General features: G+C 41.3%; 1 protein-coding gene across 11 annotated transcripts in view; it reads right to left on the reverse strand.

Annotated features, from left to right (window-relative positions):
• The window catches only part of Bruce (BIR repeat containing ubiquitin-conjugating enzyme), a 92,257-nt gene that overhangs the window by 5,424 nt on the left and 71,611 nt on the right, over positions 1–15,222 (reverse strand). For 8 of the 11 annotated variants that reach the window (XM_086543440.1, XM_086543446.1, XM_086543443.1 and 5 more), the window contains 29 exons: positions 14,490–14,635; positions 13,955–14,084; positions 13,611–13,715; positions 12,976–13,243; positions 12,575–12,783; positions 11,897–12,083; positions 11,324–11,548; positions 11,101–11,210; positions 10,629–10,889; positions 10,335–10,455; positions 9,721–9,994; positions 9,190–9,455; positions 8,709–9,009; positions 8,414–8,578; positions 8,024–8,250; positions 7,580–7,885; positions 7,193–7,390; positions 6,438–6,677; positions 5,736–5,927; positions 5,319–5,528; positions 5,055–5,191; positions 3,745–3,843; positions 2,893–3,127; positions 2,501–2,715; positions 1,706–1,943; positions 1,328–1,537; positions 811–1,193; positions 574–703; positions 187–404 (listed from right to left, as the gene is read on the reverse strand). In XM_086543440.1, the coding sequence (XP_086399566.1) occupies positions 187–404; positions 574–703; positions 811–1,193; positions 1,328–1,537; positions 1,706–1,943; positions 2,501–2,715; positions 2,893–3,127; positions 3,745–3,843; positions 5,055–5,191; positions 5,319–5,528; positions 5,736–5,927; positions 6,438–6,677; positions 7,193–7,390; positions 7,580–7,885; positions 8,024–8,250; positions 8,414–8,578; positions 8,709–9,009; positions 9,190–9,455; positions 9,721–9,994; positions 10,335–10,455; positions 10,629–10,889; positions 11,101–11,210; positions 11,324–11,548; positions 11,897–12,083; positions 12,575–12,783; positions 12,976–13,243; positions 13,611–13,715; positions 13,955–14,084; positions 14,490–14,635 (6,006 nt within the window). The remainder of the gene's footprint in view (positions 1–186; positions 405–573; positions 704–810; positions 1,194–1,327; positions 1,538–1,705; positions 1,944–2,500; positions 2,716–2,892; positions 3,128–3,744; positions 3,844–5,054; positions 5,192–5,318; positions 5,529–5,735; positions 5,928–6,437; positions 6,678–7,192; positions 7,391–7,579; positions 7,886–8,023; positions 8,251–8,413; positions 8,579–8,708; positions 9,010–9,189; positions 9,456–9,720; positions 9,995–10,334; positions 10,456–10,628; positions 10,890–11,100; positions 11,211–11,323; positions 11,549–11,896; positions 12,084–12,574; positions 12,784–12,975; positions 13,244–13,610; positions 13,716–13,954; positions 14,085–14,489; positions 14,636–15,222) is intronic. The other 3 variants (XM_086543441.1, XM_086543439.1, XM_086543438.1) reach the window with 3 other exon arrangements.

A 15,222-nucleotide genomic window follows, 5' to 3' on the forward strand; every position in this document is an offset into this window, starting at 1 on the left:
GTCATCCAGTACTCTTCATACAAATTTATAGCTAGAGCTAGTAGTATTCAAATTTATCTCAAAATTACCTGTTATTTGACTTTTCATGACCAAACAACTGCATGTACCAGACTTCTGCACTAGTGCATAAAAAATAATTCCTATTAAAATCCTGGATGGAAACCTGGAATAAATGCATGGACGTACCTTCATGATATCTAATCTGTCCAGGTCAGTCCTAACAAAGACTGATGATGAATATGACAAGGGCAGTGATGTTGAGAGTGTGACAGCTTCCTGCGCCAGTCTCTTCATTCTGCGAGAAGTGCACAGGTCACCTGCACCTCTCACTGACCCTTCATAGTGGTGAGGCACGACAAATCTTATTCCTCTCTCGGAGTCTTCAACCAACATCTCATACGTGTCTGTAAATATTTTCCAATTGCAGATGTAAAGAATTGTTAAAGATTTATCAGTAAAAATATTTAACTCATAATCATCATGATCCCTGCAACCATGTAGCTGCTTGTTCCATCAAAGTCAAAGAGGATATTAAATCTTCTGTTTTTATCTTCTTTTTTTTTTTATACGTACCAAACTGCAGAGGCTTAAGGCCTGCCAAATAGACCTCCATTAAGGACTGTGACGATACTGGCTGTGCTGCTGCCCCACCATCTGGCTGGTCTTCTCTGTCCAACTCCTGCTGCAGCCGGTCGGTGCAAACCTGCAGGAGACCATCAGTTGCTCAATCCACAAGAAACACAAAAATGGGTAGCAAGGTACATGTTACGAGTGGCTGAACCAAAATCCATGAGCATGAATAAATCTCACCTTGACCACCACGGCCGTGTTCTGAATGTCTGGCACAATGAGCGACAGCCCTTCTTCCTGCTCAGCATCATCTGTTAGGCTGCTGCTGTTGTTGTTGTTGTTCCCACCGTTGGCGTTGCCATTGCCACCATTTCCGTTGTTGTTGCCACCAGCCTTGGAGGACTTCCACCGCAGCTTGGCCATGTAGGTGTTGACAGTGGTCTTCATCTTTTCCAACAGTGCTGGCACACATGGTAACGAGGTAGTGTCGCCGCCTCCTCCATTGGTTGGAGCCGAGGTCTGGGGTGTCAAGAGCAGGGGAGCCAAGCCTGGGGTGACAGAGAGGCCTCTCACAAGGGCCAGTAAAGCTCGGTACAGAGGGACGTGCCGAGACATATCCAGTACTTTTACAGATAGAGAGAGAAAACAAAAATCAATAATAAAAAAGACAAAAAGAAAAGATGCAATGCAGAAATAGTCAATTGACACATCAGAATAACACAAGCAGTTACCCTCAACTATCATCTGGTAGACTTACCCGAGTCATTGCTGAGGTTGGAGGCTATGGTGGTGATGAGCCCTGAATTCTGGAAGAGGTGTAGGAGGGCTGGTGGCAAGGGTGGAGGGGCATGGGATGGGGGGGACAGAGGGGGAAGGAGAGGGGTGCTGTCACTCTGACCTTCCGCCGCACTGCCACCTGCCGTTCCACCATTGGAGTGTTGCTGCAGTTCAGGCGGCAAGATGTCACCTGGTTAGGGAAATTTATTTAGGATGAGAAGCTAACCTTGGGAGACTAATCAGATTTCTTATGTGCCTTTAAACTTCCAAATTAGAATTAAGAGGTTTAATTTCAACTTCTCTAGATCTTGAAAGCTTTGAGATCCCATAAAACACAAACCCTTTATAAATAACTTGCCTGGATTGATGTACTGGGCTAGCAATCGCACAAGCCAGACCACATGTTCCTCTTCTACTTTCTGCCTCACGAGAGCCTGTTCCACATCCCAACTCTGTGTGGTACTGCCCGTGCCGAAGCCTGTACCCTTAGCCCAGTAATGGCATCGGTCTCCCTCTCCCCGGTGCATGCCAATGGTCTCACGGGAATCGACACACGTGGCACGCGTCGTTGCCACCACCAAACCAATCGGAACGTTCTGTGGGGGTGTGTTTACATTTAGAGTGGGCTACTGAGAATGGGGATATGAGTGTCAAATACTGGTTGATATCTTTTGTTAGATGAAAGAAAGAGGAAACAGTAAGTGTACAAGAATGAGAAAATTCCAATTTAAAATCTTCCATTTACCATTTTTTCTTTTTTTTTAGGGTGTGGGTATCACATAGTGAGGCTTCCACTTAACATGAAATATATAGAAGACATACCATCAAATAAAATGATAAACATCAACAACAACAGAATTTTTCTTTACACATGGTGCTGGATACATAACAAATCATATTAGATTTCCTAATTCACATTACCCCATTGATGCCAGTAATGCAAGCATATATGTACTATGCACTATGGTTTTATTTAGCTAGTAATTTTTTTTTTCAAATACAGATAGATCCACAAGCACTTCATCATCAAAAACAATATTAAATAAAAATAACTAACTAAATAAAACAAAACCATGGTGGACACTGCATGATCCTGGCATCAACGAGTTAAACAAGGGTACCCAGACCTGCCACCAAAGACCACCCATAATACCTGGTGATAGAGGGAAGAGACAACCTCAGGGGTGTCCTGGTGAGAGAGAGCAGCGAGGCAGGCCAGAATCAGATGCAGAGCTCCCGATTCCAGGCACATGCGTCTCAGAAGGAGTCCATCATCTGTTGTGAGAGGTGTGGCCTCGAGCAGCGACTCCAGCACCTGGAAGGGCATCGTTGCAAGGGAACCACCTACCCCTGAACCCACAATGTCTCCTAAGAGGGTAGAAATAACACTGATAAATTTTTCTTGTACTTTTAAGATTTTCTTCTGGTAATGCTCTTACCAGACTAAAAAATGAATCAATGTACAGAACATTATAACAACAGGGTATAAAAAATCTAATAAATGTAATACAACATATTTCTCAAACCCCAGACATTGTCACCTACCTCCATCCCCATCATCTGTTACCCCCAGGGCAAGTCTGAGCAGACAGCAAGCCTTGTGGGTGTCTTTGAGAAGCGTCTCTGCGTAGCCGGGGAGCCGCAGGAAGAGGGTGAAGGCCCCAAGAGCATGGGGAGGGATGGAGGGCAGTGTCAACAGGCTGACTGTGCCCCCTCCCATGGGTCCTGGGGAACCCCCACTCCCTCCTCCCATCACCAGGTAGTCAAACACATTCGCAGACTGTGGAAGTATCGGAAAAACACACTGTATTGAAATAAATGCATGCTGATGTACTGCTTGGTGGCTTGATGTTTGTCCATATATTCAGAGGATAAGTATACATCTTGCAAAACTAATCTTTTTCAGTACTTGTGGGCTATTTTTACTATGCACTCACTTGAAAGTAACGGGACACTGCTGTAACACTTATGTACTGGACTTACTAAAATACTTTCTTCTTTAAATTGAAAAAAAATAATAATAATAAATAAAAATATAAGAGTGAAATTAACTAAAATGGCAATTCATTCTTTTATACTAATTTAATCCTACTCATCAAGCAGTTACCAAAGATCTTCCAAACATTTTCTCACCATAAAAAACAACAAGACCTCTTCCCCTAAAAATCAAAATCAAAATCCCACTAACTAGAGGCTGTTCACATATAAATTATCATATCCACAAAACCACTCCAGCATCATGACCAAGAAGTCTAGACCACAAGTCCCCCAGAAAATGAGAAAAGGAGAGTCAAAAATCATACCCGGGGAAGTCGATTCATAAGTGTTAAATTAGAAAAAATTAAAAAGTACTGAAAGAATTAGCTGTGCGAGTGGGAATAGAAACTACTAGTTCACCTCATAGTCATTCATCTCCACACTGACCCAGTCGTTCTCCACTACAATCTCTCCCTTGTCGCCGTTGCCACTTCGTACCGACGCAGTGTTGTTGGGCTGCTGCAAGCAATTTAGGGGAAAAAACAAAAGGTTTGAGGTTAGAAATTTGAAGCACGTGCTGGATGAATTTTAAAAGAGAGAAGAATTAGCCTTACAGACTGGGAGAAAAGGTCAACTTAGTGCACTTCTCTTTTTGAGATAAGAGGAGGAGGAAACAGAGGAGAAAAAAGATGTCAAAAAAGAAGGTGAGAAAAAGGAGGAAGAGGAGAAAGAGGAGGAAAAAGACATAAAAAAAAGGTGAGAAAGAGGAGGAGGAGAAAGAGAAGTAAGAGGAGAAAGTAGTAGAGGAAGAGGAAGAGGAGGAGGAGGAGGACAAAGATGAGGAGAATCACAAGGAGGAAGAGGAGAAAGGATGAAGAAGGAGGACAAAGATGAGGAGGATCAAGAAGAGAAAGGAGGGGGAGGAGGAGGAGGAAGAGAGGGGGAAAGAAGAGAAGGAAATAGAGAAAAAGAGTAAAAGAGGTATGAGAAGGACAAGGAGGAGTTGGAGAAGTAGAAAAGAAGAAGATGAAGAAGATGAAGAAGATGAAGAAGAATAGAAATAGAATGAAAAGAGGGAAAGGAAGAGGAAGAGAAGGAAAACGAGAAGGAAAAGAAGAAAAAAAGAAGAGAAGAAAAGGAAAGGAGAGAAGAGAAGAGAAAGAGAAAAAGAAAAAGGAGAAGTGAAAGAGAACAAGGAGAAGGAAAAGAGAAAGAGAAGGAGAAGATTTCAGCCACACTATTAAGATTGAAGAATTATCCTCCAAATATTGGGTAACTCTGCCTCATTTACCAAACTCGTTTTTATCTACACATTATCTTTAAGTACAGGTAGGACACTCTCTGTTTCACCGTATCTTGTTACAGATAGACTGTGCCTTAGCATCTACTTGAGCACTGTATTTAATGTTCAATAGACAGATCTTACTCTTGTTTGGCTGTACAAAATACCCAACACAAAATAAATGTTTATATATATCATAAATAATAATTATCCTCCAAAACAAAATTCTCTCTATAGATAATTAATCCTAATTACTGCATCCAAAATAACAAAATGTTTAAATACATATGAAAACAAGGAAAAAAATAACATTCTTACTTTTCCTCATTTCTCTCATCATTCTTCAAATTATATTACTTTAAAAGGAAGAAACTGAATCTAAATAACAAATATATCAAAAGGCTTGAAATGGCTGAAAAAACAAACTTAAAAATAAAGGTAAACCGACCTGCTGCCCTGTGTCTGGATAGAGAAGGGACATGTGCTGGGCCAGAAGCGAGAGGCCGCCTTGGCTCGTAAACACATGTAAGGTGGATGGTAGGGGTTCCGTACAGAGTAGAAGGGCCTCTCGTCCACTTTCACCTTCTGGCAGAAACATTTGAATTGTAGGTTTTCAACTCTATTTGGTATAGAATTCTCATCACTATTATTGCATGCATCGTCACCATTTGCTAAAGGCAAATTGCAATGGAAAGTTCTGACAAAATCCTACCTCTAGCATGGTCCCTTCTATTGGTTAAAGTGAGCGTGATGTGCGAGGAAGGTGGGTGACCCTCATGACGCAGAGCAGCCATGACCTGAGCCACTGTTAGCATGGAAGGCAGGCCCGAGGAACTGCCTAGGCTCTCGTGTACTAGGACATATGATGAGGCACTCGACGTGGCTGTCACTGGCTTGCTGGACTGGCTGTCCTGTTCTGTGGCTGGAAGATTCAAGATTTTTATATAGTATAGATCAAATATTATTTTGCACTAAATGCAGTAACAATCACACTAGAAAGAAAATGAAAAAGAAAGAAAAGAAAAAGAGGAATTCTATACACTGAGCACTCTAACACAATTTTTGCAAAGATAATATACCTTCTATCAAATCCAAATAAAAACTTTTAAAAAAGTATAAAAAGACTGACCTCTTTTGGACATCCTGCTGTGAATACTCGAGTTAACTTTGTTCTTCTCTCTCTTGTCCTTGGCCCTGACTCCCGCTGCAACAGAGAGCTTGTCCACCAGCTCCAGGTGACCCACCTCATTAGCATCCCTTCGGTCTCCACTGCTGCCCAGCTCCAGATCACCAGAGTTGCTGAGCACACCTCTTGACCAGTCTGAAGGAGGATTTGTTCAAGTTGGTTCATAGAATGTGCTATTGTCAAACGGAATTAAGAGTGGAAAATGTTCAGAGCTGATCAAAATAAGTGGAGTCTTGTTTGTTGATTTGTTTCTTCATAAATGTATATACTATGTGGAAACATGAGGTATACTGTTATCTATAATGATTTTTGAAAACTATAAAGAAATTTAGAAATGGTAATGCAATGAATTGTAATTGTAAGTTATTTCTTATACATTTTGTTTATGCAAGAGTAAAAAGATATGATAAAAAGGTATCAAACTTGATATCAAGCCTAAAAAAATGAACTATACACCAAATGTATCTTTCAAAGTAGATGGACACTAAATAATCCTGACCTATCAATATACTAAAGAGTATCCAGATGACGTCCTATACTCTTTCAACAAAAACATTATCCATTTCCCAGAATACATCTGAATCCATAAAGGACTAAATCCAGAAAAAGTCCCGAAAGGGATAGAACAGAAGCAGCTCTACTAACCCGTAACCATTTTGACAATATCGGACATGGTGGTGGTGGTGGGGAGGTTAAGGAGCCTGGTCTTGTGTCCTGCCCCAAATTTGGGATGCTGCGTGAGGAGGGGGAGGCTGCATCCTGTGGGCGAAGAGAGGCCTCCCTGGGGGCTGTTGATGTGGACCACAACGCGTTCCGTCTCCAGGAGGAGTTGCAGAACCAGACGCCGCGTGAAGCCAGAGAGGGAGTGCAGGTAGCTCACTCCACCTAGGAAGAGTGGGAGGGGGATAATTTACTTAATTAGCAATGAATACATCTTTCAATAATGAAGATTTAGAAAAAATACTATATATCAGTTTCCCACAGAACATATAATTCTTTGTAATTGCTAATACTTTGATTCTCTTTGCTAGGTTTATAATTAGTTATATTTAGAATTCCTCATTAGCAATCTTGCTTTTAATCTTAATTCATGGAAAATAAATATTTTTTAAATAATCCAGTCAAACTACCATATACTGTGCACAAAATTGACATCTGAATATCAAGAGCTTCTCGTATCATAATCCTGCATCAACTTCCAGATCCTGTTATTTCTATGCAAAGCCTTCTCAGCGCAATAAAAAAATCAATTAAAATTTCTACATTATGGACACAAAAATAAAATAAAATAAAATAAAATAAAAATAAAAATAAAACATAAATAATAAAATAGAGTAAAATAAAATTAAAAAATAAGGAAGGGTTAAATGTTGATGACTCAACCTCCTCCCATCTCTCACCTGGAGGGGGAATGTTCTGCCGCTGGATCAAGTGGCACAGTGTCGATGCCAGAAGGTTTTGGTTGTGTGGATGGTTGTGACAACACTGCCTCATGAGATGGATTGTAGCATCTTCTACACTGCTGTAGTCGCTGTCGCTTCCGCCAGAGGGACCTGAACCTCGCATCAATGGCTCACTGCCTCGTACTAGTGGGTCACCTGTGGAGGCATATTTTACCTAATGTTCCTTCCAAATCATCAAAGGTTTTTGATTTATAGCTTACACCTCAGAACTAATACCAATAACTCATGTTAATAACAAAATAATTTATATTTAGTACACACTTCCTGTCACAATGAACAAAGCCAGAATAGATAAAAAGAGCCTAACCACCTCTCACAACCTACCAAGAACAGTCAACAGTGGTAACCAGAAAACAGATCCTTCAGCAGAGCCTAGCCAATCCTTCATTGGAGGTTCAGCGCACAGTGCAGCAAGAGTGTGCAGAGTGTGAGCCACCAGGGACGTGCTCAGCGTCGGGACAATGGCAGCCCTGATTTGTGGAGGGGCCTGAGGGGTGGCGGAGGAGAGGGTGTCTTCCGCATTGCGTGACTTCTCCGCTACGCTTGCTTTCTCCAAGTCTGTTGCACTCTCCCCAGCACTTGAGGATGTGCAACTCTCTACCTGGTGCAACACTTCTGTCTTGCACCATTCTGAAATAAGAAGTTAACTTGTATTTGGAAGTGTTTCTTTACCATTTACCATTACTAACAAAACACAAAGGAAGCTTAAAATTCCTATAAAATGAGAAATCCATAAACAAGGTGTGTGAAATCCCTTCCTACACTCACCTAAAATACCATGCACAAGCAACAAAGGGAATCCAGAATCCAACATGAGGTGAATTGCCTGCGGAGACTGAGCAACTGTGGCCAAGGTCTGCAGGTGTGCTGGTGTGAGGGAGATGACACTGGGGTCCTGTAGGATGAGACGACCTTCTACTGCCCCTGAGGAGCCCTCCACCCCTTCCTTCATGTCATCTGTCCTGGCAGCCCGAATTTCAGCTTCTCTATCTTTTCTGTTTTTTGGAGACAAATATGTGTATTGGTGTCCTGCTACCCCAGAGGTTATTGTTAGGTTAATTTTTGGTCTGTAGTAGATCAAGCAATATCATATGGGAGCTGGGCATACAGGAGAACATGGAATACCAAACCCAGCAAAAACAGAAAGCCAGTACCTACCTGTCATCAGTTATTGATTGGTTATTGTCAATCACAGTTAACACTGCCATGTTGAGCAGCAGCTGAGTGAAAAGCTGGGGCCGCACATGACACATGGAACACATGATGTGATCCAGCCCTATCTTTACCTCTCCTTCCACTCTCTCTGACCACTCATACACACGCCTAAAATACAAAGGGAAAGTCAAAATACAGTTACAGGAAAGATCTTTAACGAGTGCAATACGTTCCTGTATTGATATTCTATTACAACCTTCCTAAAAATGTGTTTATATGTGAGAAAAAAAGCCCATACCTGAACAACTCATCTGTTATGAGGCTTGTGGTGTCATGTGGTGTGTTCCACAACACTGCTGCAATGCAATGCAACACCTCAGCACTAACACCACCATTTACACATGGTTCCTGTGGAGACCGCTGTTGTTGCTGCTGAGAGGTACCGAGACTGTGGTAGTCATCAGTTGCTGGTGAGGGGGTTGCAGGGTGCAATACAATATGGTTCAGCCACGATATCAAGACTGTTACACCCTCCATACTGCTATTCCCAACGCAGAGTTCATACAGGAGAGCTATAGCTGCGTCCAAACTGTTACCACCTGTCAGTACATACACAAGTTAAATAGAGGAAGGACAAGTATGTCAATTCAATAAGCTTTATCATAATTTCAACAAGTAGTTCCTAGAGTATAAGAGTAATCAAACTACATGTTATGTAAGTTCTAGTTATCATCTTTATACCTAGTTCAAAAGTAAAACCTCCAACGCCACACACTAACCTGCTGGCTGGCGCAAGAGAGGGTGTGTGAGGAGTGTCATGATCAGGGTGTGAAGCAACTGGGGCGAGAGGGCTGCAAGGGCCAGAGTAGTGGCCTCAAGTGGTGCTGAGCCCAGCGGGGCCAAGTGGAGTGGTCCTGGTGGAGTCAGTAGGAGTGTTACACATGCCTCCATCACTCCTGACACAGATGCTCCTGCCTCCACACCAACACTCAGGCCTCCCTCCACACGGCACATGCACTGATGGATCAGGCGGAGCCACCACATGCTGGCAAGGTAGAAAGTTTTGTCACTACAGAACAATTTTCAAAATCATATGGACGTATGACAAAGGTTAGTCGAAGTTTAAAATTGGGTCACACTGGGTAGATATAAAATTGTTTAAGCAATTTAGTAACCTGGAAATCTCCCAAAATACATATATATTCAATTCTTCAGCAACCTTTCCTTCTAAGGAGCATCATTCTAATGGATGTCAATCACCACTTTTTCATTAATGTGACCAAACATAGCAACATGTCAGGAACGTGTACCTTGCACGGTGGGGTGTGTGGTCACTGATGGCTGTTTCATGGATGCCTCTAGAAGCTTCCCTGAAGGTTGTGGTTCCAAGAAGTTTGAGCTGAGACAGTCCTAGGGTGGAGGAGTCTCGTGGACGATGGAGGCGCACAACGACAATTGAGGCAACTACAGGCCGAGGGAGGACGAGACGGACACGAGAGAGTCCTGCAGTGCTCAGCGGGCCACTCACTGGCATCAGGTATCCACCCTCTACACCCACCTCTACTGATACTGCTGATGGACATGCTGAAGAACCATTAAATTTATGATGACAATGTTGAAACTATAAAATATGGGTATTGATCATCTTATGTATATAAATAACACAGAAGCAATAACCTACATTAAAACTTAAAAATTCTATTATCAACCAAAAATATCAACCACAAAACAATACAAACAGAAATTAAATATATCACATTAAATCAATTGTAACAAACAAACAGCTATAACTCATATCTTAAAACAAACTCTCCCACTGACAACAATAGTAACTTCCTATTAATGAAAACTGTACATAGATTTCAATCAGAGACACTGCAAACTTCCAAGTATCAGTTTCTTCAGCAACTGAGAAGAGACTTACAGACAAGGGAGACTGTGTGAGGTAGCAAATGGACCTCATGCAGCAGTACAGCACAGGGCAAAGTCAGGTTCAAGTCCACCCAACTCTCATCAGGATAGAAGTGGTATGACCAAGGGGCACTCTGAGAGCATAGAGAAACAATCATTTCTCTCACTCAAATACTCAAAACGAGATATCTTTGAGGAAATCATAAGAAAAAATCTATACTAAGAAAAAGAATAAATTAACCATCAATACACAAATAAACAACTCAATGTCAGATATAGTCAAGTGTTAAGGCCTAGAATCACACACCTTAGTCCTTTGGAACAGTTGATTGGAGTCCACAAGGACATTAGCAGGTCTTGCAGTAGGGTTGCTCGACGTTACTACAGCCAGCGGAGCAAAGTTATACAGACCCTGGTTCTGCTCGACTGTCTCGTTGCGCTTGTTTGAGGGTGTGTTGTGTGTTGATGGCGGGAGAGGAGGAGCAAGGTGGTTCATGACTGCCGTCACCAAGCCCCCTCTGCCACCTCCCATCATCCCTACGCTGCTTACAAGGTTTTCCCACAGCATCTGCCAGTGCAAGCAAGGATCCTGATTAATCTTGGTCTTTTGGATTTTTTTTCATACTTTCAAAACTTAACCCTTTGATGACGGTGCACCATATTTAAGCAGTATGAACACAATTAAATGCACAACTTAAACTTATCTTTTCTAAATACTATCCCATTCGTTTCACACAACAATGTATACTAAAATTATAAATCATACAAAAATGCTATACCTTCATGCCCCCAAGTGCAGCAAACTTCTCAAGTATCGCAGGACAGTCGAGCACCCTAGTGAAGAAACAAAGAGCTGGTTCCGACAGAGAGGGGGGACTCCACCACCCACCTGCAAAAGGATAAATGAAAGAGGTGAAACAAACCTTTTCATGGACATTTCCTTGATCATTTTCCTTTGTAACATACACCTTATTGTAATATTTCCACCATTTACATACACACCTGGTGTGATGAATTCCACAACAGGTCTCAGAATGAGGTCTGGCGCAGTAGCCTTGGCATTGAGCGTGAGTAGGAGCTGGTAGAGGGCATCGGTCAGAGTCTCCCCCAGGCAGAGTTTCTCTGAAACTTCTCCACTCACTGTGCCCAAGAGCATGGACACACTGCTGCCCTCGCATGCTGCCACTGACTTCAAGAGCAGCTGCATCGTCTCACCATTTTGTAATACTGGAGAAAGGAATACCAGGGTGTGAGTTTTGGTCAGGAGGGTGACTGTGTATGCAGATAATTAATGTTCTTTATCTATCTTTGAGATAATACTTCATCTATAAACTTAAACCAATTGGGACTAATAATTAAAATGCATATCTTTCATATTCTTGATCATTCTTTTACTTTTCCTACCATCATGTCAGAGAACTTGCACTAGAAAAAACTACATATACTATAGGCTTGATAAGCTTCCTACTGACACTTTTTTTTTTCCTTGCCTTTGCATTAAAACTCATATACTTAAATTTCAAACAAAACTTCCAATCTTTCAAAATCAAAAACTTGAAAGAAACACCCTCCTACCTGTATCCGCCAAGCACGGTACACTATTAGGGGCGGCGTGCGAGCAAGTCTGGGGCGTATGCATGGCTTTGTGTTCATCTGTCTGGCTAGAACTGGCGTCTGTGCGTTGCTGTTCCAATTTACTGGAGTCAGTCAGGGAACCCCCAGAGCTCTCCTGGGCTTCATAGTTTGCCACTCCCACACGAACCTGGGAGATGTGGTAGTTGAATGAATACATTTGACTGTGGTAAGCTGAAGTTGTTGTCATGATTTTGTTGGTGTAAAAATTATTGTTGAAAATGCAAATGGATCTAATAAAGTTTCACTATTTTTTTCTAAATTCAAATATATACATTTTGAACAGCTTATTTACATAAACCTGACTATCAAAATATATTTACAAAATGGAAATATCCAAAATTCAAGAATCATTTTAACCCAATCACGCCGGGGCAATTCCAGCTTTGTACGGTCGTAATGCCGGGGTCTTTGAACGCATAAGCCTAATGCCTCGAGACTCTTGGACACAAAAGTGTCAGCATCTCATCCGGCGCAAATGGGTTAAATAAACTACTTTAGAATTCTAGAAACAGATCTTGCAAATCCCTCAAATGTTATGTGGGAAATCAAAAACAAACCAAAATAAAACACAAATAGAGAAAATGAAGTTCACCCCAAACAAGGCCTGGCCATCCCTACCTGAGCTGGATTGACGAGTGGTGTTTGTGCTAGTTTGCGAGACAGGTTGAGGAGTGAACACAGGAGGGCCAGACGGGAAGGTGCGGGCCCCTGACGTCCATCAGATCCAAGCACTGAGGCAAAGAGTCCCCCTAGCATGGTTGCATTCTGGTTGTTTGCCCCGTAGGTCATCCCTTCACTTGAAACCAAGTGGCCGTGTACCAGAATCACTGTTGGGGGTGTTGGGCATTTAGATAGACTGCAATTCACAGGCATTCATTCATCCCACGTGATTTACTATTTAATGCAATAACCCCCCCCCCCAAAAAAAAAATCCCTAATCCATTACCCACAAATGATAAAAACAGCCCCTTCTAAACACTGGCATGAAGTCTCTTCCACCGTCACACACAGATACCCACCTGTTGAACCTATGATGGTGAGAGGAACATGCATTCTGTCCAGACCATCGTAATGCATGGACAGCAGTGTGCCCAGAAGGCAGCACTGGGCATCTAGGGGTCCCATGGCGAGTGAGATGGCCCCCTGAGGCTCCAGCAGGCGAGCCACAAGACTCAATAGGGCATGTTTCAAGGTTGTCCCAGGCCCACTGGTCACACTGATGACATCACACCTCACACGTAGCCTGACGAGGAGGTCTTCCAGGAGTCCCGTAACAGTGCTTCCAACCTGGAAGAGGGTGGATGTTAACCCATTGACAGCGGATGGCATGATTTGCTGCATAGGCAGAGTCGGTCATAGACACAGATGGCACCTGGGCAAACAACATAAACCTGACACATGACTGTATATATATTTTATTAAAACCGCGACCAATGGGTTAATACCAACACGATCTTCAATCTTGTGAATCATCCACATATACATATTATCTGAAATAATCCTACAATGCTGCCTTCACTAAAGAAAGATATCCAGTACATAAAACTAACTACATGATGAAAAAAACAGAAATTCCTTAAAGTTGTGATGTCACTCAACTTCTAAAGTCTCAAATTTAATGGTGAAAAGTAGGCATTTCATTCAAGTCACTCACCACATCACTCCGCATATCAGAGCCAGTGGCACATGATCCTGTCAAAAGCTTCTGTAGTGCTGGGACAAAGTTTGAGTCAGTCACAATATTCATTGACATTCCAGTCTGCAAAGATAATGAGATAACAATTCATACATATTCCAAAAACTTCTATCTGTAAACAAAAATCATACATATCATGAAATTGTTAACAAATGTTCTAATGAATTATATAAATAAAAAATGAATTGAACACTAAAGGTTCAATATAAATTTAAGCACTTTCCTGAAGCAATGCCAATATCTTCATGACACGAAACCATCAACTTCTACACAATATTTGCCAGAAAAAACACAATACCCACCAGGTCTACATGGTCATACTGATCAGCACTGGTAGGGTGTGGTGCTGCCGGTTCTTGGGGAGTGTAGTTGCAGCATAGGGTGAGTGTCTGTAATACGAGACACCAACACCTCATGCTGACACTGCCACTTCTGCGTATATGGAAGAGTCACATTGGATTGAATACATTATGAATATGGGATTAAATGTTTGTGTATCTATGACAAAGAAATAGAACCTGACTTGTCTATGTCTATAAATATATACAGCATAATCTCTTCAGAAAAAAGTAAAAAGAAAGACAAGAAACAAAAAAATATCCTTTACTACTACTATTATTATTATCATTATTATTATTATCATTATTATTATTATTATTATTATTACTACTACTACTAATAACAATAGTAATAAAAATAACGATAGCAATAATAATAAAAATAATGACAATAATAACAATAATAATAATTTCTAATGCCAATAATAATAATAGTTATATAACATAAACATAATATAACCTAACATCTTTGAACTCTTCCGTTTAGCACCATCCTTACCTCACAACTGCAGCCAACAGCGCCGAAATGGCTCTTGGTGTAAGGTGCACTGTGGGGGCAACAGAAGGAGCATACTTCCCCCCAGCAAGCTCCAAGTTGATGCTCAGCCACAATCCAAGCACTGATTCTACATGACTGCCATCAAACTGGAAAAACAGTTGATAAGTGAGGAGCTTATATACATATGTACATAGATATACATAGATCTTACATATAATTATTGACTCATTGATGATGGGATATATTTATCTGTGCCTAGTCAAGACCAGCCAAGCTACAACATAAATGTCATGTTATCTGACATTAAGGGGTTAAAAGCTAGATCCCTTCTGATACAAATTTGTACAGCACAAAATCAATTTATTTTTTTCTTCTAAATATTGTGGAGTGGTCCACTTGTAGGCTTACTTGTAATTTCTATAAAGGTAGAGTGCTGAAGGTCAATGTTTACAGATGTTCCAAAAAATAATAACCTGATTCCTTGCTATGGCATTTACAGGGGACATGAAAAAAGCAACTAATAATTAGTTCACTCTTCTCCTCAGCTATTAAAGAAAATCTTGAAAAACTTGGAAAGTGAAGAGAGAGAAAGAGAAAGAGAAAGAGAAAGAGAAAGAGAAAGAGAAAGAGAAAGAGAAAGAGAAAGAGAAAGAGAAAGAGAAAGAGAAAGAAAAAAAGGAAAAAAGGGGACAAATCCATAAACATACCTGACCAGACATCTACATAAAAAGTA

This window comes from Penaeus japonicus, unplaced genomic scaffold, assembly GCF_977035675.1.
Source record: "Penaeus japonicus unplaced genomic scaffold, GWHDUDI00000001_assembly GWHDUDI00000013, whole genome shotgun sequence".
Lineage (NCBI taxonomy): Eukaryota > Metazoa > Arthropoda > Malacostraca > Decapoda > Penaeidae > Penaeus > Penaeus japonicus.